This window comes from Muscardinus avellanarius (genome assembly GCF_963383645.1).
Source record: "Muscardinus avellanarius genome assembly, chromosome: 2".
NCBI lineage: Eukaryota > Metazoa > Chordata > Mammalia > Rodentia > Gliridae > Muscardinus > Muscardinus avellanarius.
In genome coordinates, this window is record NC_137787.1 from 126064420 (window position 1) to 126089561 (window position 25142).

At 36.3% G+C, this 25142-nt stretch overlaps 1 protein-coding gene across 6 annotated transcripts in view; it reads left to right on the forward strand.

Annotated features, from left to right (window-relative positions):
• Positions 1-25142, forward strand: part of PAN3 (poly(A) specific ribonuclease subunit PAN3) — a gene marked incomplete at both ends in the record, with an annotated part of 174037 nt that overhangs the window by 142390 nt on the left and 6505 nt on the right. For 5 of the 6 annotated variants that reach the window (XM_080689997.1, XM_080689996.1, XM_080689998.1 and 2 more), the window contains 9 exons: positions 724-781; positions 6539-6700; positions 6960-7076; positions 7169-7270; positions 11032-11197; positions 12738-12828; positions 17055-17194; positions 20068-20197; positions 20568-20632. In XM_080689997.1, coding sequence (XP_080546123.1) covers positions 724-781; positions 6539-6700; positions 6960-7076; positions 7169-7270; positions 11032-11197; positions 12738-12828; positions 17055-17194; positions 20068-20197; positions 20568-20632 — 1031 coding nt within the window. The remainder of the gene's footprint in view (positions 1-723; positions 782-6538; positions 6701-6959; positions 7077-7168; positions 7271-11031; positions 11198-12737; positions 12829-17054; positions 17195-20067; positions 20198-20567; positions 20633-25142) is intronic. The other variant, XM_080689999.1, reaches the window with a different exon arrangement.

A 25142-nucleotide genomic window follows, 5' to 3' on the forward strand; every position in this document is an offset into this window, starting at 1 on the left:
AATAAATAAATAAAGCTAGCTTATTGTTTGTTATATTTTTGCTTTACGGCTAAATATTATTTGATATTTTTTATTTCATTTTACATTCAGATTCTTAGAAATATTTTTGTTTTTCTGGGCATGATGGTGCAGGTTTGTAAACCCAGTACATGGGAGGCTGAGACAGAAGGATTGCTGGCTTACAGCCAGCCGCAGCTATTTAGTGAGGCCCTCCAGAACTTAGTGAGACCTTGTTTGAAAATAAAGAATAAAATATAGGGTTGAAGGTAGAATGCCCCTGGGTTCGATATTTTGTTATTTCATAGCGGCTAAGTTGAACCAGTATAATGATTTTAGAATGAATTTTGACCAGTTTAGTAGTAGATCTTGAATTTTCAGTCCATAAATTGGTCATTGCTAGGGCTGAGATGTAGCTCAGTGGCAAAGTGCTTGCCTGGCAAGTGCACCAAAGACCCCCCCCCCCAAAAAAAAAGACCCCCTTTGAATTAGTCATATGCTCTGGAATATAGCACAGCTACTTAAACTCAACCTTAATTATGGGTAGGTCTATCTAGGACTTGAATTTAAATATTATAATGCATTTAGAAATGTTATTTCATGGTATTAATGTTAAAAAGTACACATACGAGAAAAGTTAGTACTTAATTACGTTAATTAGTTATCCTAGGGAGTCTAGATTTCAGAAACTGCTTAGATATCAGTATACTTATTTCCTTTTCTTAGGAGCTGATCAACAGGCATTTAATAACAATGGCTCAAATTGATCAAGCAGATATGCCAGGTAAAATGCACATTAATTTATCATTTCTTTTAAAGTCTATTATAAAATTTTTATGTAGTACTACATGTTTTTATGTGCTCTTAAGAAGTGTTTCAAGAGGCCTGATTGGTTAGTTTATTTTAGTTAATTCCGCATACTACAGTATTCTAGTTTATAAAAAATGGACTTAGAATTCGTGGTGATTTTCTTCACTGCACTAAAACATTGTCTCCTGCAACTTAAAAGTATAGATTCTTAAGCAGAGAGAAGGTAATTATTATTTCTGAGACTATAGAATGTCAGTTAAATTCTTACAGGGTTTGCTATGCTCCTCACTAACATCTGTGGCATGCTATTATCATCTCCATTTTATATCTGAGGAAAATTGAAGTTGACAAGTAACTTGCCTGTAGGTCTGATAGCAAGTATATGACTGAGCAAGTCAAGATTTAAACCTAAGTTTTTTTTTACTAACATGTCTCTCAAAAAGTGTTAAAATCTCTTTTCCTAGCTTGCTCTGTATAAATTCAGTATGACATAATTTAACAAAACTCTTTAAGTAATATAGTAGGAATACATTTGCTACAGAAATAATCTTGAAACACTTGATTATAATCAAGGATCCAGCAAGTCTAGTGTGCATTAACTTGATTGCTAGAGAATTAAAAGGAAGGAAAATGTATGGCTACTAGATTTTAAGATTGATCTTTTAAATATAAATGAGCAAGAAACTTACTTGTCATAACAAAGTATTCAAGTGGAAGATTTCCCAATTATTTAGCATTGCTGTTGAGACCCTAATTGGTAAAAGTTGATTAAAAGAAGGAATTGGAAGCCGGTGTGGTAGCACAGGCTTATAATCTTAGTACTTGGGAGGCTGAGACAGGAGAATTGCAGATTCACGGCCAGCCTCAGCTACTTAGGTGAGGCTGTCTCCAACTTAGTGGACACTGTTTCAAAATAAAAAGCCGGGTATGGTAGCTCACGTTTGTAAATCCAGCATTTGGGAGGTTGAGACAGGAGGATTGAGGTTTGTGGCCAGTCTCAGCTACTTAGTGAGACCCTTTGAAACTCAGTGAGACCCTGTTTCAAGATAAATAATAAAAAATAGAGCTAGGGGTGTAGATCGATGGTAGAATGCCCCTAGATCCCATCCCCAGTATCACCCCCCCAAAAAAAAAGGAATCGAAGGCATAAAGATTAGAAAGGAGAGAATAAACTTGCTGTGTACAAATCATTCAACGATAGACATTATTTGAAATATCAGGATTTGGAAGATAGCTGCATATAGGATTAATATGTCAGTTGCATTTCTACAGACCATTACCCAACAACTTCAAGTAAAAGAAAATGGTTTTATAATACCAGTACCTAGGAATAAGGAACAGAAGATGTATAAGATCTTAATGGGGGAGATTTATTAAGAAGAATTAATAAGAAAAGCAGTAAAATGCTGTAGCATGGTGATGAAGGTTTCAGTTTTTCTAAACTGATCCGGAAATCCGTTGTAATTTCAGTTAAGGCATAACAGCTTGTCCTGGAATATGATAAAATTTTTCAGAGGAAAGGGTCAGCCAGGAGTGGTGGCATGCTTGTAATCCCATTATTCGGGAGGCTGAGACCAGAGGATCACGGTTCGCGGCCAGCCTCAGCAACTTAGTGAGACCCTGTTTCAAAAATAAAGAATAAAAACGTAGGGCTGGGGTGTGTTTCAGATAATGCCCCTGGGTTCTATTCTCAGTACCCCCCCACACACACACACACACAAAAAAAAAAAAAAAAAGAGGAAAGGGTCAAAACTACCTGGCAATTGAAGAATAGGATTATTGTTAATATTTAAATGAAGAATCCATGTCTGTATTGAAGGGTAGGAGGCTTGCTTAGAGTCCATAATAGCTAAAACGATACAGTAATGGCACAGGATTGGGCCAATTTATTAGTGAAGCAGAGGTGGTATATAATTGGGAAAGGAGGCATTGGAAACAATGTCTTTCTATATGTAGAGGATAAAATTGAATCAATTTCTCAAAACACATTAAAGGCATATTCTAGTAATCCCAACCTTTGGGAGGTTGAGACAGGAGTATTGCGGTTCACAAACAACCTCAGCTACAATTTAGTGAGGCCCTTTGCAACTCAGTGAGACCCTGTTTTAAAATAAAGAATAAAAAATAGGGCTGGGGGTGTAACTCCTTGAGGTCTTAGAATGTCCCTGGGTTTTATCCCCAGTACCACAAAACAAAACTTAATACCCTCAACAAAACTTTAAATTCTTACTAAAAATAAATAAATAAATAGATTTAACATTTTCTACTGAAAGATTTTCTATATAGGACACAAAGATTGTTTCCTACTAAGTAAAAAAAAAAAAAAAAAAAAAAAAACTACCCAAAGGCACTCGTAGGTACACAACAACGAAAGAAGATGTTTCCAATTTACACAATAGAAATATATTTGTGTTCAAACATGGTTTAATAATGATTCTTTTTGTTACTTCTTTAATGTTATTGTGTTGACTTTTAACTTTTATATCTCATCTTGACTCATTAATCTTCATTTTTGCTGTCTTTTTTTTTTTTGTTTTCTCTTTCATGTTTCATACTTCTCTCAGATTAATACTTCCTTGACTTTGAAGTAGTAATCTGATTCCCAAAGATCAGTGGGTCTCTCAACCAGGAATGATTTTACCCTCTCAAAGGACGTGTGGCAATTTCCGAAACATTTTTGGTTATCACCACTTGAAGCAGGGTGCTACTGGCATCTAGTGGATAGAAGCCAGAAGTGCTGCTAAATATCTTATAATGCTCAAGACAATGCCCCACAATAACCATCCAGCCCAATGTGTAGTCTCAAGATTGAGAAACCCTGCCATAGATTTTCTTCAGTGAATATTATATATTCAATCTCTTATCTAGCCTATCATGATACATGTTCTTTGAGAAGAAGACACTAAAATTTCCATTTTCATTCGTTATTTTAATACTCAGATGGAATTGGGCTTCAGACCAAAAGTCAAATGGAGCTTTGTCAGATATCATCTTCCATGTTGATTTTTCTTCTTGTCTTTTACCTCTCAAGTTCCTAACAATAATTATTTTAATGCCTAACAGTTACTTACATACCCCCTTATTGATAATTATGTGCATTTCTTAAATTGAACAGGAAACAACCAGAACAACAATGAATAATTTTGTCCTTAAAATTTCTTTGTTATAAAAATTATAAGCTGGGTGTGGTGGTACATACTTTTAATCCCAGCATTTGGGAGGCTGAGACCGGAAGATCACGGTTTGAGGACAGCCTCAGGTACTACTTAGTGAGGCAGTTTGCAACTCAGTGAGATCCTGTTTCAAAATGAAGAATAAAAAACTAGGGCTGGGGATGTGGCTCAGAGGTAGAATGCCCCTGGGTTCCATCCCCAATACTGCAAAAAAAAAAAAAAAAAAAAAATTACATAAACTAGTCATAGAAGGAATGTATCGTAACACAATAAATGCCATAAAATAACTCAACAGCTAAATATTACTGAATGGGGAAAAGCCGAAGCTTTTTCTCTAAGACCTGGAAGAAGATTGGAAGTTCTAGCCAGAGCAGTCAGACAAGAGAAAGAAATAGAAAACATCCAAATTAGAAAAAGGGAAGTTGAAGTATCACTATTTTCAGACAGAATGATCTTATATATAAAAACCACAAAAGACACCACCAAAAAACTATTAGAACTAATAAACAAGTTTAACAAAGTTACAGGCTACAAAATCAACATGAAAAAAATCAGTAGCTTTTAAAATACACTAAAAGCGAATTATCTAAACTAGAAATAAATTTTTTTAAATGTTCACAATAGCTCAAAAAACTAGATATAAATTTAATCAAATGAGGTGAAATAGCTCTATAATAAAACCTATAGAACATTGATGAGAGAAATTGAATTGGGCATGGTGTTACATACTGGTAATCTCAGTACTTGGGAGCCTGAGGCAAGGATCACACATTTACAGCCCCTTAGCTGCTGCTGCTGCTGCTGCTGCTGCTTTTTTTTTTTTTTTTTTTTTTTTTGCGGGTCTGGAGATAGAACCCAGGCATTTGACCTCTGAGCTACACCCCCTGCCCTATTTTTTTTAACTCTATTTTGAAACCGGGTCTCACTGAGTTGCAGAGGGCCTTACTAAGTAGCTGAGGCTACTTAGTAAGTAACCATGGAGAAACCATGATCCTCCGGTCTCAGCTTCCGGAATTCTGGGATTACAAGCATGCGCCACCACATCCAGCCCCTCAGCTTCTTAGTCCTTTTGCAACCTATGGAGAGCCTATTACAAAATAAAAAATAATAAAAATAGGGCTGGGGGCATAGTTCAGAGGTAGAATGCCTCTGGGTTCAATCCCTATTAATGGGAGAAAAAAAGAAATTGAAGAGGACATAAAATAGAATGGTACTTAAAGGGACCTAGAGGCTCAGTGCAGTCCCTATGAAATGCCAAGGAAAGTCAGTGGAACCTCCTTTGGACAGGACAGTGTTCATGTCTAAACCAGAATCATTTTGTAGCGCTATCAGTTATCTTTAGTTTACGGAGTTGTAAAATATATCCCATAAAAGCAGGCACTTGAGAGATATCCTTAGATAATGCTTTGTGTTCCACTGAAGCACACTTTATCTGAATAGAAAACCCACATTGGAAACTAGCAAGCTATTCTACTGGATCAGTGCCATGGTGAATTGAACTTTTTTAAAAGGTACTTTGCCTTTTATTATAATAAGTTTCTTGAGAATAAGAACATATATTTCATTAATATGGGTTCACTAGTACATTGTAGGTGCTGATCACATTTTTAGAATTCACTTTAATACTTCTTGTGTTAAGTGCTTCTTATGAAATAGCTAGGAACAGAATTTACCCATCATTTGATTTCTTGGTGGAAACTGCATGGATCATTCAAATGAAAAAGAACAAATGGACCAAAGTAAAGGCTCCAGCTGCATTCATGTGTGCATATACTTCCCTGATACTACCTTCATTTTATTAGGACATGCCACTTAACCTTGATCTGACAGTGACATTGATTCAGTCTAAAATGCCATCTAGGGATTAAGAGCATAAGATTGAAGAATCAAAGTCCTGTACACATATGTACAGGTATGAACATACTTCCCAATTGAATGTTGTTTTTTATTTCTTAATGCTTAATCATGTATCAAAATATATTTTGAAGAAAATAAATGTTTAAAGAAACTATCTTGATTTTTATTCAATACCAAAATTAAAATATTTAATATCTGCTGGGTGTGGTGGCACACGCTTGTAATCCCCGTGCTTGGGAGGCGGAGACAGGAGGATCGTGCAGGCTCAAAGCCAGTGGCGCTGGCTTAAGAGACCCTGTTTCCACATAAAAAAGTATAAAAAAAAATAGGTCTGGGAGTGTAGCCCAGAGGTAGAAGGGTTTCCAGGAACCCCAGTACCATAAAAAAAAAAAAGTTTTAATATCTTAAGTGGCAGCTCATTGTTTCTAACAGTGATTTCTTTGAAAAAAAAAGTATATTGTGATATAAAAAGATAGGAAGCATTTTTAGTATAGGAACCATAATTGTTAATCTGTTTTATAATGCCTGGTTTTATTGATATTGATACCAGAGTTTGTTTTACAGAAGTGTCATAAATGCTAACACTATAAGTTTGTTACAATACATGAATGGTTTATAATAGACTTGGTATTTTTCTTTATTGCTGTGAGAAACTTGGGAATGTCTGTAATTCATAGTTGTTTTCTTATGAATTACTCTAGCAGTCCCCACAGAAGTTGACAGCTACCATAGCCTGTTTCCTCTAGAACCACTGCCACCCCCCAACCGGATACAGAAATCAAGTAATTTTGGATATATTACATCTTGCTACAAAGCAGTAAATAGCAAAGATGATCTGCCATATTGCCTTCGGAGGATACATGGTAAGGAAGATATAAATAAATATATAAATAAAGATGAATAAATTCTTATTTTTATAATTGTATTATTGAAGCAAACCTCGATATAGTCAAGCCTTCCTGAATATATTGATTTATTTAGTATATAAATGTAAAAGACAGTAAATACATTTTTTCAATTAGTACCCTATAAGCAATGTATAATACAACATTTTCTTCACATTTCTGATGGAATGCCAGGGAGATGTCATTTAGTTCATTGTAGAACATTTTTATTCTTCAGGTTTTCGTCTTGTTAACACAAAGTGCATGGTGTTGGTTGATATGTGGAAAAAAATTCAACACTCAAATATTGTAACCCTGCGTGAAGTGTTCACCACTAAAGCATTTGCTGAGCCTTGTGAGTAGATTGTACTGTGATTGTCTTATTGCTGATAAGCTTCATTATATGAAGCCAAATATCAGTAATGAGTGTTTGTGTTTTATTTTAAGCTCTTGTGTTTGCATATGATTTCCATGCTGGAGGAGAAACTATGATGAGCAGACATTTTAATGATCCCAATGCTGATGCCTATTTCACAAAGAGAAAGTGGGGTAAGAAAAGATGCAAACAAGCTGTATTTTGATAAATACTTTTGCTCTCTGGACGAGTAGTTTGCCTTAAAACACATATAAGTTTATCCTTGTAAGCATTTGTTATAAGGACCCTATTGTGTCTTAAGAAATATCTCAAAGAAATGGAGTTGATCTGCAATATGGTAGGAAATAAGATATTCTGTGTATTTACTGAGGTTAAGATGGCATGTGAAAAAAAATCAAGATATCTGAGGTTTGAAGTTAACTGGGAATGTATTAAAGTATTTTTCCTCTTAAAAATGTTTTATTTAAAGTATAATGCTGCCAGGCGTGGTGGTGCACGCTTGTAATCCCTGTGCTTGGGAGGCTGAGACAGGAGGATTGCACAGGTTCGAAGCCAGCCCCAGCTACTTAATGAGGCTCTCAGCAACTTAATGAGACCCTGTTTCCAAATTAAATATAAAATATAGGAGATAGAAAGCCTCTGGGTTCCACCCCCAGTACCACCAAAAAAAATAAGTAAATAAAGTATAATGCTTTCTGAATAAAGATGATTTGTGAAATTCATAAAGTAAAAGAAAAATTATCTTTATGACTATAGCCAAAGCACAAACATTATAAATGTTTGGTACATTTCTTTCCAGTCTTTTTGGCATCCTTTGTATTTTTATTTTTATCATTTTATGTCATATTGGATCTTTTTGTGTGTGTGGTATTAGTGATTGAACCCAAGGACATTCTACCTCCAAGTTACTCCCGCAGCCCTATTTTATTCTTTATTTTGAACCAGGGTCTTACTAAGTTGCAGAGGGCCTCGCAGGTTGCTGAGGCTGGCTGCGAACCTGGGATCCTCCTGTCTCAACCTCTCGAGTACTGGGATTACAAGCGTGCGCCACCATGCCCAGCTGGATCTTTTAAGTATTGTCCTTTGTGTTTTATTCTATAAATATAATGTATTCATTCTCTTATAGTCCAATGTGACTTTATGATCCTTCATTAATTATGTCTCTAAATAAACAAATTTGTTTAAATATAGGATACCATGTTATTTAGGAAATAGATTTTTCAGGTGACTTAAGTAGGGTATTATATATAGTAGTATTTTTATCTTTTATCTTCTTCCTTTTGTTCTTTCCTCACATTTAGTAAACTCATTGTTTTATAACTCAAATTTTTCAGAGAGCCAAAATATTTTAGTTGTATCCTAACAAATATTATTTAAAAGGTAAATGATTTTAGAGAAAAAAGTAAATCCATTTTGAGATGCCTGTTAACTTATATATTTGGGAAAAGTTTCATTTTCTTAATTTATGGCCAAGAAAGAAGCATCAGATCCTTTACTTTTTTTTTTTTCTTTTTGAGATAATCTTGACTATATAATTTAGAGAAATGAATGGGGAGATGGGTAAGATTTGAATCTACATTACAGTATCTTCCAGATTGTGACTCCTTTAAATAAAGACTCCAGGTGTAGATAAAAATATATTACTTCTGTTTACTTGTGACTTTGCTTTTTTCATTCTGACAGTTGAAAGAAGAAAGTTGTGGTTACATGGCTGTTTCACATTAAAAATCTGGTCATATAGTGTGGTCACTTTTTTCCTTTTGCCATGTCATCTGTAGACACATGCATGATTTTGTTGAAGAGGAAGTGGTACATAACTTTCTGTAGAAAGAACACTTGTTATTCAAGTTTATTTTAGTAATAACACCTGTGACATGACTGTTAGCTTTAATTTATAGCTGCGCTTTTAACCTCAGCACTATTGACATTTAGACTGCATAATTATTTTTGTGGAGTTTGTCCTGTACACTGCTAAATGTCTCACAGTGGCTTCTACAACTACTAAATGCCAGTAGCAAGCCCCTCTTACCCAATTGTGACAACAAAAGTATTTCCAGTCATTGCTAAGTATTCCCTATTGAGAACCAGTCCTTCGGGGGTTTTTGTTTTGTTGTTGTTGTTGTTGGTGGTGGTGGTGGTGGTGGTGGTGGTGGTTTTTTTGCTTTGTGTTTGTTTTGTTTATGTTTTTATGGTATGGGGATTGAACCCGAGAGCTTTCTTCCTCTGAGCTACTTCTCCAGCCCTTTTTGAAACAGGGTCTTAATAAGTTGCTGAGACTGGTCTTATACCTGTGATCCTCTTTTCTCAGCCTCCCAAGTACTGGGCCTACAGGCATTTACCACCACAGCTGGCTTCCAGTTTGTTTTTAATCTTAATTATTTTGTTTGGGGTATTAAGTGATTACTTGATATATTGATATTTACATTTTCACAGGAATCAGTTCATACTATTCATACATAGAATTCTATCATTTTCTTCTTATACTCTGTAATTTATAATGTTAGCCAAACTAAAGAAAATTACATAATTAAAAATATACTAAATAAGACTACTATGGTTTCATGCAGAGATTGACAAGAGGTTTAAAATTAGTTGAAGTAAGTAAAACAACTAGAATTGGATCTGGCACTAAACACTGGATGTTTTCCATGAATACTCTTTTCCTTTGTACTGGCTTCTAAGTAGTTTTATTTCAGTCCTTTGTGTTGTGTTTTGTGGTGGTGCAGGGGCTGAACGCAAGCCTCCAGATGTGCCAAGTGTGCACTCTACCACTGAGCTGCACTCAAGCTTGTCCTGGCAGCCATTGTTAGAGCCACTCATTGCTTCATCTAAACGTTATCCTGGTGTGTGATATCTTTAGTCCAAGGAGGAAGAATAGTTTCCAAATTTTATGTGTGCTACTTATTATTAGACTTTTATCCCAAGTTATAGTTTTTATCTCCACAATGAACTATTTAACTTTATTGCTTTTATTTTATTTTTTTATTTTTTGGTGGTACTCGGGTTCTTGGAAGCTCTTCTACCTCCGGGCTACACTCCCAGACCTATTTTTATACTTTTTAAATTTGGAAACAGAGTCTCTTAAGCCAGCGCTGCTGGCTTCGAACCTGCGGGATCCTCCTGTCTCTGCCTCCCAAGTGCAGGGATTACAAGCGTGTGCCACCATTCCCAGCACTATATTGCTTTTATATCTGATTCACAAAGTTTTGTTTACAATCATGTAAATATAACATTGTATTCCCTGAAATAATTACAGAATCTGTATTGATTTTTTTATGCCTCTACTTCTGATTTAAGTATTAACACTGACCCAGAAGATATCAAAAGCAATTAGGATAAAAGTGATTTCTTTTCACAATAGGTGATTATACTTAAGTGACATTCATTCTTGGCATTGGTGTGTGAATTGGATGTCTTTCTGTCTGACTGACTTGTCTGTGGCAGAGGAGGTTGAGCAGAATAAGGAGAATAAACATTCAGCATAAGTGATGATAGAGACTTTGATTTCCCTAGAGGCACAGAATGAACAGCCCTCACAAGTCTGGACAGTAATAGAGGCTGTGAATATACACATTTTATTTAAAGTAACAGTCTCTGCAGTTCCTGTTTTAATCAGAACTTGTAATTTTTTTTTTTTTTTTGCTAATGATAATTCTTTAAGTAATTTTTGTTTGTTCATTATGTGGTCACAGAAAAGAGCACTTTGGTGTGAAATCTCCATCTGACAATGTATAAGGTATAATCTTGGTTATAAGAACATTTGGCCTTATCTGTTCTTAGTAATATACTAAACTCAAATCATGCATACACATATATTAACATGTTGTACATGAATATATGAATTGTCTTTATTAATTTTGGATTAATATATTTCAGTGTTTTTAGTTGGTTGCCTAAGTTAAAGTTGTCATTTTTTAATGTATTTGCTTTATAGGTCAACACGATGGACCACTACCCAGACAGCATGCTGGATTATTGCCAGAATCTCTTATTTGGGCATACATTGTCCAACTGAGTTCTGCATTGCGCACCATTCATACAGCAGGTTTGGCATGTCGAGTTATGGACCCAACAAAGATTCTGATAACTGGCAAAACAAGGTACTAGCATTTTAGTTTTGCTTTCCTTACTGACCATCTAATAGTAAATACAGTATGATAATTTGTCTTAATTCTACTTTTATATATTTCATCCAGAAGAACTTCTGTGACTTTTGAGTACATGTAACATTGGATTTTTAATGAAATTATTGTTAAACAAAAATATAAGAATCAGGAAGGTAGAGCTGGGCGTGGTGGCGCATGCTTGTTAATCCCAGCATTTGGGAGGCTGAGACAGGAGGATCCGGGTTCCCAGCCAGCCTCAGCTACTGCTTAGTGAATCCCTTTGCAACTCAATGAGACTCTGTTTCAAAATAAAGAATAAAAAATAGGGTTGGGGGTATAGCTTGGATGTAGAATGCCCCTGAATTCCATCCCCGGTACTGCAGAAAGAAAGGAAGGGAGGAAAGAAGGAAGGAAGGAAGGGAGGGAGGGTAGGTCAGGAAGATATAAAGGGTTAAGGTTGGGAGTAGAGAAGTATGAATCAATACAACTTTTTGAATGTATAACCAAGGTTCACAAATGATCAGAGCCACCTGGAGCGCTTAACCATAAATGTTGGGCTCTAACCCCAGAATTTTTCATTTGTTAATTTTTTTGTCAGACCTATTAATTTGCTATATATGTATAAGCTACATCCTCAGGCTTTTTTTTTTTTTTTTTTTTTTTGAAACAAGGTTTTATTAAGTTCCCCGGGCTGGCCTTGAATTTCACAATCTTCCTGTCTCAGCCTCCTGAGTCACTGAGATGATAGGTGTGCACCACCATGCTTGGCTAGAGTTTGCATTTAAACAAATTCCTCTGTGATCTGTTGCTGTTGATTGAGTCCCATGCTTTGAGAATAACTGCTAGAGAGAAGTAACACAGACCCTTACTTCACCTGAGTTTGGAGTTGTGGTAATTTGGGGCAGTATAACATAAAGAACTGAAGATCTGGTACTAGGTTCCTTGGGTCCATCTCCTGGCTCTGTTAATTACTATCAGATCTTGAATAAATTAACTTTTCTGTGTTTCAACAACTTTGTTAGACAGGTAGTATTATTAACTTAATTTTTCTTATTTTTAAGGTACCTGTCTCATAAGTTCATTAAGAAATTTGAATGGGTTAATAATACATAAAGTACTTGGGACAATGCCAGGTACATCTTTAGCTAGGGTTAGGAAGCTAACTAGTGTTGTTCATGAATAACTAATAAACAGCTTGAGTGATTAAAAAGGAGACTTGAAATTAGTAAAAAATTGTACAAAGCCAGCCTCAGCAACTTAGCGAGACCCTGTTTCAAAATAAAGTAGATAACTTAGGAATAGAACGTTCTTGCGTTCAATCCCCAGTAACACACACACCTCCCACCCCTGCTTGGTATTCCCAAACCTTGATCTTCTTACTTCTATAATGAGTTTTGGAGATTATGTTTGGAGGTTCAGATGGACATTAGAGTAAATAATATCCTGAAGTTCTTCCTAATATGAGAGGAAATAGTAAATATCCATTTGTTAAGCTTATTTTAATTATTTTCTTTAAATTCTCCTGTCCTTAAAGGTTGCGAGTAAATTGTGTTGGAGTTTTTGATGTTTTAACATTTGATAACAGCCAAAACAATAATCCATTGGCATTAATGGCTCAGTACCAGGTGAGTAAGATTGTGCCAATTTAAAGTGAATATTTTATGTCATCCAGTTTGTATTGCAGGGCTTGACATTAGGATATACAGCTTTCATTTTGAGACAACTGTAGTTCTGTTGTGTGTACAAAGTGTTTTTGGGTTTTTTGGTCACTTACTAACAAAGAGGTTTGGTATAAAGCAGAATCTTTTAATCACATGAAGAAACACTTTACTTTCCCATTGCTCTTTTCTTCAACTTGTATTCAGAATTTTAAAAGATTTTTTTAGTTCACTTTAGTATAAGACACAATTTTAGAACAAAAAGGAAAGAATGACAAAATGATAAATACAGTCTAAGTTAGTGTTTACTGTTCAGATTTTTGCATAAATCCTGTTTGCTATTGAACCACAGGCAGTGTGTCCCAGAACCCACAGGCACTCCTTGCGCTCAAATTGTGTGCCCTTTACCCACCTTCCCCTCCCCTTGCCTACCTTCCATGGCGAAGGCTGCTCTGGTTGACAGCAGCATCTAGTGGGCAGTGGAAAGAGCCCCACTGATCCCTGTCCCTCCACCACCACCCACCACTACCACCACCACCAGCACACACAGAGCTATATTCTGCTTGTGGGTATTTGCTCTTTTCTTCTTTTCTAGGTCTGTTATTTTTTATTGCTTTTCTTTTTCTGTCATATGCTTAGTGCTAAAGTAATTTACCTGATTAATTTTTCTTCATATAATCTTTGTGCTTCAGAAAAGGACAGATTATTGACTATTAAATTGCTAGTAATCTTCATAGTATCCATGAAAATAATATTAAGTGTTAGAAGAGATGTTAGAAATTATTTAGAGATTATATCATCTTCTATTATAAAAATCTAGAATTCTCTCTGTATATTAAAAAAGAACAAAACAAAGCACATGCTTTAATATTATTCCCTCATTCTTTTTTGAAAGAATCCTTTCTAAATTTAGTAAAATGGGTTGGGGACCTAGCTCAGGAGTAGAGCATGTGTCCAGCGTGCACAAGGGTTCAGTCCCCAGCAGCACCCCCACAAAAAATATTAATATAAAATAAGACTAGCTTGATAATTTTTGTGTCACAATAATAGTATTTTCTACTTTTTGGTTGCAATTGTACAATATTTTAGCTTTATCTTGTAAAATAGTACTCTTATAAAAAAAAGTCCCTGAGTTCCAAAAAAGTAGCTTTTAAGTATGAATTTAGGACAGTTAGCTGATTTATAAGTCAGGAACTGTCTTCATTCATAAACTCATTCAACTTTCAAACAGTTGTTACTTCTCTTTATTTTTCAGCAGTAAAAGATTTATCAGATTTTCTTCTCTCCCTTCTTTTTTTCTTCTTTTCTTCTTCTCCCTTTCCCCCTTCCTCCTCCTCCTCCCCCATTTTTTTTATATGTATGTGGAAGAGTGTTCATGTAGTTTATTTAGTAAGGTATAGGAGAGAATTAAAGTTAGTCCCAAAAGGGGGGGAGTATGAGTTTACAGGGAAAAGGGTACATGAGAAAGGAGTGCATTATTTCTTGTAGTCTATTTTTCATAGTCTGTTTCAGACACGTGAATAGAGACTGACTTTCAGTAAAATAGAGATAGGTAGAGCCATAGAATCAGAGAAAGAAATCAAGAATCAGGAAGAAAGTAAAAATGAGTTGGGGGGAAACTTGAATTCAACAAATCGGGGGGAAAAACCAGATGGAGGTAAGAAGCAAAACAAATAGAAAATAATTTAGTTGGGAAATAGGAAAAGAAGAGTTATTGAGTTTTTATGATGTGTAAACTCTCTTAAGTAAAACTTTATTGAAAAAATTCTAATCTGAAGCTAGGCATGGTGGCGCACGCTTGTAATCCCGGCATTCGGGAGGCTGAGACCGGAGGATCGCGGTTCGTGGACAGCCTCAGCTACTTAGTGAGGGCCTCTGCAACTCAGTGAGAACTGGTTTCAAAATAAAGAATAAAAATCAGGGCAGGGGGTGTAGCCCAGAGGTTGAATGCCCCTTGGTTCCATCCTCAGACCCACACACACAAAAACATTCTAATCTGGATTATGTTATATGTAAGCATACTTTAGTTCTCAAAGTGAATGTTTTCACCTTAAGTCAGCTTTAGAGAGGTGGTAGAATGTACTCAAAGTAGATGTCCTTACTTTGTTTTAAACCCACCTAGTTTTTCAGCTGTCTTGGTCCTTTACTTTCCTGTGTTGTGGTGGAGAATAATGGAATGTTCTAGGAGGGAGGCTTTATACAACATCAGTTCAAGGTTGAGACCAAACTGAAAATTTGTACTGTTTATAAGATTGGGAGGCTGTGTGTTTGTACATGATGCTCAAATACTTGATACAACCACTTTTATTGCTTTGAGTACACAGGCTTAAAATACCTATAGAAATTTATAGTTAGCACTGACAGCACTCTCAGTTTCTCTTGGCTAAGATTTCTATAGTTTTGTTATTGTAACTTGGAAAGTTAGCTAGTCTTAAATGTGTTGGAGAAAGTCATCCTTGGTGTTCACAGCAGGCCTTGCTTGAGAGCAGGCCTGTCTCGGCAGTTAAAAGTGCTCCTTCCTAGCCTGTCTGCTGGCTTCTTCCTTGCATTGGAGTCCTGGGCATCTTTTCTGCTGGTGGATTCAAAGTAGTTTATCTAATCATGTTTACTGATCTTATATTCAGAGTGTCAGATCCACAAATACTGGTTTTGTATACATTTTTAAGTTTGAACTCTTAAAATGCTATTTTAGTAATGGAGTTTGGTTTCCTCTTATTCCTTATTATTTAGGTGGAATGTTAAAGATAATTATCTAGTGCTAAAATTTAATTAGTGATTGACTTAAAGTACTTGATTTTTTAAATATGCCAGTTAACAGGCATTCCATTAACTTGGTTCTTAACCCTGGCTGCATATCAGAATCTCTTGTGGAAGCTTTGAAAAGATCTTTACCCCAGGGTGTTAACTCCAAAACTGGAATAAAAAGGTGGCCAGTAGGTGTTGGTTGGTTGGCTGTGTTTTCTTGTTAACTTCCTCTGGTGATTTTAAAGTATAACTAGATTTGAAAGCTCTTTATAATAACCAGCACTCAGTAAATGAACACCTATCTAGTAATTCAAATGAGAATCTCAGGTTTTGAGATTTGCAGAAGTCTTTGGTAGTAATTGCTTCAAATTTCTTGAGGTTAACTTGGAGCTACTCTGTTCTCCCAGGTTCATGATTGTAGATGGTTGCCTACCAAGCAGGGCTACAGGAGGTGAACAGAATAGTGTTCTAATAATGATAAGGAGCTCACCACAGTTTGGTCAGCTGTCTTTTAAAAATTCTTTTAGAAAGCAAGCCTCAGAATAGTAAAGTACTTTTTTAAAAGTAGAAAAGGATCCAGGTATGGTGACATACTCTTGTAATTCCAGTACTTGGGAGGCTGAGACAGGAGGATCTCAAGTTCACAGCCAGCCTCAGCTCCTTAGTGAGGGTTTCCACAACTTAGTGAGACCCAGTTTCAAAATTAAGAATTAAAAAAATAGAGGGCTGGGGGTGTAGCTCAAAGGTAGAATGCCCCTGTGTTCATTTCCCAGTACTGTAAAAAAAATAAAAATAGAAATAGCAAAGGGGTAGTTTCGGAACTCAACAGTTTGTTGTAGTATAAATAAAAATAGTCTTGTTTGGAGAAAAAGACAGATGGGTTGTCATTGAGGTTTGTAGCATTTTTTATGTTCTCAAGCATGAACACGACCTAAAATCAGGTTGATACTTATATTTTTAGTGGAATAACTTTCCTTCCAATTTTCACATTCACACCACATTCTGGGATTCATGGAAAATGAGATGAGTATGTATGTTAAATTGCAGTGGATATAGTAAAGCAAATTTGTTGTAATAGGGAAGAGTATCAGCTCTATTTAAATAAAAGAATTTTAAACAACTTTTAAAAGCAGAAGTCTGTAGCTGGCATGTGAATTACTTAATGTTTCTTAAAATTTAGCCGTAGAACTTTAAAAATGTCATTAGAATTGCCTAGATGCTTTAAAAATGTCAGGCCTGTTCACAAAATGCAAATCTCTGAAGGAAGGTCTCAGAAATTATTCTTTTAATAAGCTCCCAGGTGATTCTGATGAGCACAAATATTTTAGAGTCCTGCCCTAAATTCTGAAGTTTATTTAAAATGATTTTTTCCCATTTAGGCGATAGTATTATGTATTAAACACATACCTATGAAATAAAAATTAAAAGTTCTGTTTATTCTTTGTCAGCAAGCAGATCTGATATCATTAGGAAAAGTTGTGTTGGCTTTGGCTTGCAACTCTTTGGCAGGAATTCAGCGAGAGAATTTACAGAAAGCCATGGAATTGGTGACAATCAACTATTCCTCTGACCTGAAGAATCTGATCTTGTAAGTTTTTATATGTGATAAAATGTATATAATGATCATTTGAGATTGGCAGACCTTTATTTAAGTTTGGATATTGCTTATCTTATATTCATACAAGCAAAATACAGATAACTTCTTTATCACTAAGTATATATTTCTTGAGATAATCTAAGCCAATAGTTTAAATTAGTTATTGATGTTATAAATGTTTGGTCAGAGGGTACCTTCTAAAGCTATACTTTTATCCTCTAGCTACATGTGCCCTTTTAAACTAAAAATAATTTTAAAATTCAGTTCTTTGGTTATACTAGATATATCTCAACAGTTCAGCAACCACATGTAACTCCTGACTAATATATTGGACAACACAGACAGAACATATCCATCATCTCAAAAAGTAATCTTGGCCAATTCTGCTCTAAAATGTGTGAATGTAATCCCTGGCTCAATCATCCATCAAAAAGCAAGTGTGTAGCAGGTGTGGTGGCGCACACTTGTAATCTCCGGGATTGGGAGGCGGAGACAGGAGGATCACGCTGGTTCGAAGCCAGCCTTGCTGGCTTAAGAGACCCTGTTTCCAGATTAAAAAAAAACAAACAAACAGGTGTGTAGAGGGTCCCGTGCTTATGCTGCAATATCGTAAAACTCCAGAGAATCCTCGAGTATAGGCTTGAAATAATTTGTCTTGAGAAACCCACTGTAGGTTACTATCACCCTAGGACTTCTTCCTGTTTCAGATACATCTAATATTGAGTGATTCCAGAGGGTGAGCAACCATGATCTTTATTATAATTATGAGTTATTTTAGAGAAGAGATGCTAGGAAGACACTTGAAATTTTTCCTATTATGTTCTAGAAGCAATTAGAACTTATTGATCCTAATCAACAGTCTCTTTTAGCTTCCAGCTGTCCCTTCTGATCTTTCTGTGTAGCCCTGGATGATCCAGTTTCTTTTTGGACCAGCCCTGGGGTATGGAACTGGGGGATGGAGGATGGGGCTGCTCCTATGTTAATTGTTATATTGGCATAGGTGTCCTACTTGTAACAGAGCACTGGAAGCCAATGGTTGCCTGGATCCTACTAATAATCAAATAAGATGATTTATATTTTAATGAAAATATTTATTCCATAAATGATTATAGCATTGATTCCCAGCCTCAGTTTATAAAGCCTAGGGTATCTCAAATGATTTCAGGTTATAATTTCTAGATTGTTCCTCTTTAAAAAGTGGGAGTAGAGGATATAAATCTAACAGATTGGCTATATGTTCATAATTATTGGAACTGGGTGATGATACATGGGGATTCATTATATTCTTTCTACTTTAAAATGCTTGAAAATTTTAAATTAAAAATGAATAAACAAAATGTCATAGCTCAAAAATAATCATGAATTAAATTTACAGAGTAATATACCATGTATCAGGCACTTTTTTAACTGCTTGAGAAGAGTTAATTTACTTAATCCTCCCCAAAACTATAAATTAGGCACCATGGTACCCCCATTTATGGAGACAACAAATTTGAGGTATAGAGAGGTAAAATAACTTGTCAAGATCACATAGCTTGTAATAACTTTTACTATGATTACCCAAATACAGTCATGTCAGTAATTACAGATAAATAGGTAAGGTACCAGTTATTTCCTTGAGTATAATCATTTATTTATTCAATAAAAGAACTCTACTATATGTCAGATGTTGAAGATACTTTAAACAATATAATAAAAATTTTCATTTTCTGAAATCTTGCACCCTCATGAGGAGAAAGAGCTGACAAACATATAAGCAAGTAAGATAGTTTCAGATTGCCGGGTGTGGTGGCGCACGCTTGTAATCCCCGCTCTTGGGAGGCTGAGACAGGAGGATCGCACAGGTTCGAAGCCAGCCTCAGCTACTTAGGCTCTCAACAACTTAGTGAGACCCTGTTTTCAAATTAAAAACAACAACAAAAAAAAAGGTCTGGGAGTATGACCCGGAGGTAGAAAGCGCCTGGGTTCCACCCCCAGTACCACCAAAAAAAAAGATAGTTTCAGATAGTGATAGGTCCTATGAAGACAGTAAGCTAGTATGAGAGCAGAAGAGTAAAAGTGGGGTCTTTATGAAGATCAGAGAAGGGCTTACCTAGAAAATAAGTAGGAACAGGTGACTGAGAATCATTGGGTTCTAACAGGTAGCTCTTGAGATATTTAATACTTTCTGCCTTAGTTAAAATGATAGAAGAAATTGAACTGGTCTTGTCTGATATGCACTAGTACATAAAGATTTCTCAGAAATGAATACATGTTCACAGTTGGTAAATAGAGCTGGAAGATGACATTCTAAAAAGCAGGGAGTACATTCAGCTTACAAAATTAAAGACCCAGTTTTAGTTTCAGAATTACCTTTGGCACAAGCATGTAGTCCTAGGTACTTGGAAGGCTAAGGCAGCAAGAACACCGGATCCCATCAGTTCAAGACCAGTGACCAACATAGCAAGACCCCCACTGTTAAAACAACAACAAATTATCTCTGAAGAGCAACAGGAAAAGCTCCCAACCCCACAACCACTCGGTCTTTCAGCCTTCTTAAAAGTTTCTAATAATCTTTGATCTAGCTAAATTGTAAAGAAGGGTTTGAGAATGAAATGGGTAAGTGGGACCATCATCTACTTTATCTCACTTCCCACAATAGTGAAAGTGTAGAGAAGAGACATGTTTCTCCATTGGGTCTTAAGATTTTCTAGAAAAGAGAAATAATAAATAAACTTTAAAAATGAACTTGACTTGCATGAAAAATATATTTCCCAATTGTGTGCATTAGATGATGGTGACAGCAATAGCCATATGCTTGTAGGTTCTGCTGCTTTTTAAATTGCATTTTGGGCATTCAGGTGATTCCTCTTTATTCTGGTTAGGTATTTGTTGACTGACCAAAATAGAATGAGAAGTGTTAATGACATCATGCCCATGATTGGTGCTCGATTTTATACTCAACTGGATGCTGCTCAGATGAGAAATGATGTCATTGAAGAAGACCTTGCAAAGGTAAAGAGCGTGCACACTCAACACCTTCTGTGTAGATGGCTATGGTTGCATTTTTTTCTAGACTTTAATAATATAATTTCTGATGTTTTCTCTTCATTCATTGCTTTGCTACAGTCGTGTGATAAAAATCTTGATTTCTCATGTGAGTTACTTTTAAAAATTACTAAAAATGGTCAGCTGTATGTCTTTCTTGAGTACCACATTGTATGATGAGCAGGGTGTATTTAAAAGTATAATTAAAAGGTGCAGATGTTAGGATTATTTTTTTAATGGTAATATAAGTGTAGCATACTAGTTTTTGTTAACATGGTTTCTTATATTCAGATAGCTAGAACATTAATATTCTTTCTCTTTTTAAAATGTTTTATAGGAAGTTCAAAATGGAAGACTGTTTAGGCTTCTAGCAAAATTGGGAACAATCAATGAGAGGCCGGAGTAAGGATTTACAATATTTTATAACATATTTTCAATCAAAGGCACTATTTTGTATAATGAGAATGAGTATACCTTCTTTTTATTGGTTTTATTTGAGGAAAAAATTTTCTCGTGAGATAACTTAAGATTTTGTTAGCCATTGGATGATATTTTCTAACCAAAGCCTACATATGGTTGTCCTTGTAAATTTTATGCACTTAAACACAGAAAATACAAGGTGTTAGAAACCTTTCTTGTGGCATGCACATAAAAGAATATTTTGTGATTAAAAATATGTCTCCTTTTTGAAAGTCCAATCAAATCGGTTTGCCTTGATCAATTTAGGAACTTTAGAAATCTATAGTTATTGGATCCTTATAGCTGTCATATTTTTAGCATTGGAAAGATATCACCATTTCACACTGTCATTTAGTTCTGCTTGTTTGTACGTTAAAATTAGTTACATCATCATCAGTATTGTCCCTGCTTGCCCTGTGTAATTTTCAGAGATAGGGAGAGCAGAATCACAGCATCTGTGACTGCTGGGAGTTACATTGTAGGATTGTCTCATCCATTAGTTGAGGTAAGTGTTAGGTAGGTATCATTGCTTGTGAGATTTTTTTTTTCTACATATGAAATTCACTTGCCTTTTTTTCAAAGTCAAAAGACCTAATTAGAATTTTTTCTAATTTTTTTTTTTAAGCAAAGAGGATTCACTATATGTTGAATCATTTTTAAAACTCTTTAGGCTGTTTCTTCTGGTATTTATCTCTGCACTTCAAAATGTATGCTACCACTGCTATTTTCTGAGGTTTTTTTCAATATTTAAATCAGCTAATGACTCATACTTTTCCCACTACACACACACACACACACACACACACACACACACACACACACACTTCTTGTGCCACTTACCCCATACATTTTAAGTTAAATCTGTATTTAGTATTGGCATTGTTATGAGTAGGTAAATAGCATTCATAACTGTACCACTTAGTGAAGCATAATTTTATTTTTTTTCTTTTGTACATTTTTTTCAGTTTATGGCTTCCTGAAGTTGATTATTATCCTACATAGAAAAATAAGCAAAGGGCCAGGTGTGGTACCTGAGAGGCTGAGATAGGAGGATCACACATACTCACAGCAACCTACCGAGACTGTTTCAAAACAACAAAAGAGCCAGGCATGGTGGTGCACACTTGTAATCCCAGCTTTGGGGAGGCTGAGATAGGAGGATTGTGGTTTGCAGACAGCCTCAGCTACTTACGCCCTTTGCAACTCAATGAGACCCTGTTTCAAAATAAAGAATAAAAAATAGGGCCCTGGAGTTCCACCCCCAGTATCACAAAAAACGGGTGGGGGTCTGGGGTGTAGCTCAGAGGTAGAATACCCCTGAATTTATTTCCAGTAACCCCTTTCCTCCAAAGAAAGAAAGAGAAAACTAAGCAAACAAGAATTATTTATCATCAAGTCATTACAAAATTGGCCAGAGTTGTAAAACATCTTTCAAATATAGGTAACCTGCCAAGTTTCTTCATCACCCCCTCCCCCCAGCAATTTTCTGAGTATTCCCGGCTTCAGTTTCCACCTGGGCTAGTTGTGCTCTGTGCCTGTTCATAGGCGCACTGTGGGTCCAGAATTGCCCTCTGAGAGCTCCTTGCCTCTCCCTTTGTGGCAGACACCTTATTTCTTGATTTATTCTTTTGATTTAACGGAGGATGCCCTCCCTTAGTTTTTTGTTGAAAGGTGGGTTTTTTTTTTTAAGTACTTGCAAGTTCAAAAATGTCTTATTTTTTTTTTTTGTTTTCACATGTTATTTATAGTGTGACTGAATATAAAAATCAGGGTTGCCCTAAGAAAAATTATTTACATTTAAATTTTTTGAATAGGCTGTATATGAACAACTTTATAAAAATAGAAGTTTGTGGTAAAAAATACACTCTCTTTTCATACCTGATATCCCCAGTCTTCCCAGTTGCCCTATATATTTCCAGAGTTGCAAATATTATTGTATCATCATACCCAGACCCTTTTTGTTTTTTGCCATACTGAGGATTAAACACAGACCTTGTGCATGCTAGGCATTTTATGCCAGCCCTTTTTAATTTGAGTTTCCAGGCTTACCTTGAACTTGTGATCATTCTGCCTCAGCTTCCCAGGTAGCTGGGATGACAAGCATGCACTGCTATGCTGTGTGTGTATGTGTGTGTGTGTTACTGGGGATTGAACCCAGGTGCCTTCTATCCCCAAACTACCTGCAGCCCTATTTTATTTTTTATTTGCTGAGAGCCTCTTAAGTACTGGAATTACAAGCATGCACCTGCTCAAATACTATCACTTTTAAGTGTATAAAAACTATAAATTACACTTACTGTTCTGTGTATTACTTATTACTTTTTCTCATAATAATATATTCTGGAAACATTTCTGTTTAGATATGTCTAGGATATGTTAAGCCCTATTCTACGTAGTTTACAAATCTGACTTAATTTACTCTTTGTGACAACCTTGTGATGGAGATACTGTTGTTGCTCCAATTTAACAAGAAATTGAGGCATTGATGAGTTAACAGAGGTCTCATATTTAGTAGAAGAGCCAAGACTCAGGTTCAGAGCTAGACCATGTGGCTCCAGGGTCTGTGCTCTTAGCCACTGCTGTTTCCTCTGCACATGGCCACCGGACATCCATCTGCGGGTCGACTCTCATTTCTTCCCTCATCCCTGCTGCAGGATATTTGTGCTGCTCTTAGTGTTTTGCTTATGCAGTGCTGGTTGGTGGATGTGTCATAATTTCAGAGTGGTTGCAGAAAAGTTTCATGTAGTTAGTGGACATTCCTCTACAATTCCTTTTCAGACTTTTATTAGAGTTTTATCAACCTGATAGATGAGAAATTGAATTTAGGTGAAGAATTGAATTTGGGGGCAGTTTTAACCTTTGCTCATTTTTATTTTCTGGTGGAAAGTAAAAATTTTATAGTGATATGTAGGAGCTAGAGAGATTCACGCTTTTTTTTAAAACTAGTCTTTTTTTAACTTCATTTTTTAAAATTCAGACATGTATGTACATAATCTAAATTTATCAAACTTTTTTAATGCTTTTGGGTTTGGAGTCATAGGTATTTTTCACTCTGAGATTATAAATGAATTGCTTTATGGTTTTTTTCTGGAATGTTTGTGGTTTCTTTTTTTCATATGGAAATTTTTGTATATTTAGAAATTATATAGGATATATGATATAAGTCCAGCTTTCACCCCAGACAACCACCTACTAAACCTAACGCTATTTTTTAAATAGTCTAGCTTTTTCCAGTTTGAAGCAACACCTCCTTCACACCATTTTAATGATAGAAGTTTTTATATCTAATAATGTTTTCTTTTTTTTTTTTCTTTTTTTTTTTTTTTTTCAGGACTGGGGCTGGAACCCAGAGGCATTTGACCTCCAAGCTACAACCCCTGCCCAATTTTTTATTCTTTATTTTGAAACAGGGTCTCACTGAGTTGTGAAGGGCCTTACTATGTAGCTGAGGCTGTCCGCGAACCGTATCCTCTGGTCTCAGCCTCCGGAATGCTGGGATTACAAGTGAGCACCACCACGCCTGGCTTCCTCTTTATTCCATTGTATATTGTTTTCCTAAAACCTTTTATTTATTTTTTTGTTTTTGTTTTTAATTTATTTTTATTGGTGCATTGTAATCATATATCACATTGGAATACAAGACTTGAGAGGATATACAAGCACACATCATCCAATTAGCCCTCATCCAGCCCCCATCCCATTCCCTCCCTCTCCCTTGATCCCATGCTTGTTTGGTGATTAACTTTGATACATTTGTTTATGTACCTCCTGTTTATGTTATATTAAAGAGGCTCCATCTTCTCATATTCCATACCCTCTGATTGGTCACCTTAATTGCTTCGCTATAGGGCCATTTCTATAACTCGACCTCTTCCTGTTGCTCCTTTCCTCCTAGTTATTGTTGATTAGGGGAAGCATCTGGTTTTTATTTTCTGCGATATTTTTTTGTGCATGCCGCGTTGCAAGTACCGATCCCACTCTTGACAGCCCCAGTAGTGGCCTGGCTACCCGGTGGACTGATCCAGACCTTGCTGGCTTAAGCAGCGGCTTGCCTCATGGGAGGCCCCAATTCTGGCCTCGCTGGCCCCCACACTGGCCTAACCCCTCGGCTGGCTCTGATCCCAGTCTCGGTGGCCCCAGCACCGGCCTAGCCTCAAGGCAGGCTCCGTCCCAGTCTCGCTGACCCTGGCACCAGCCTAACCCCTCGGCAGACTCTTCTCCTGGCCTCAGAGGCCCCAGCACCGGCCTTGCCTCACGGCAGGTTCCGATCCCAGCCTTGCTGGCCCCAGGACCGGCCTAACCCCTTGGCAGGCTCTGATCCCGGCCTCGGAGGCCTCAGTAGCAGCCTTGCCTCACAGAAGGCTCCGATGTCGGCCGCCGGCCCCTCCACCAGCCTAACCGCTCGGCAAGCTCCAATCACGGTCTCGGAGGCCCCAGCTCTGGCCTTGCCTCA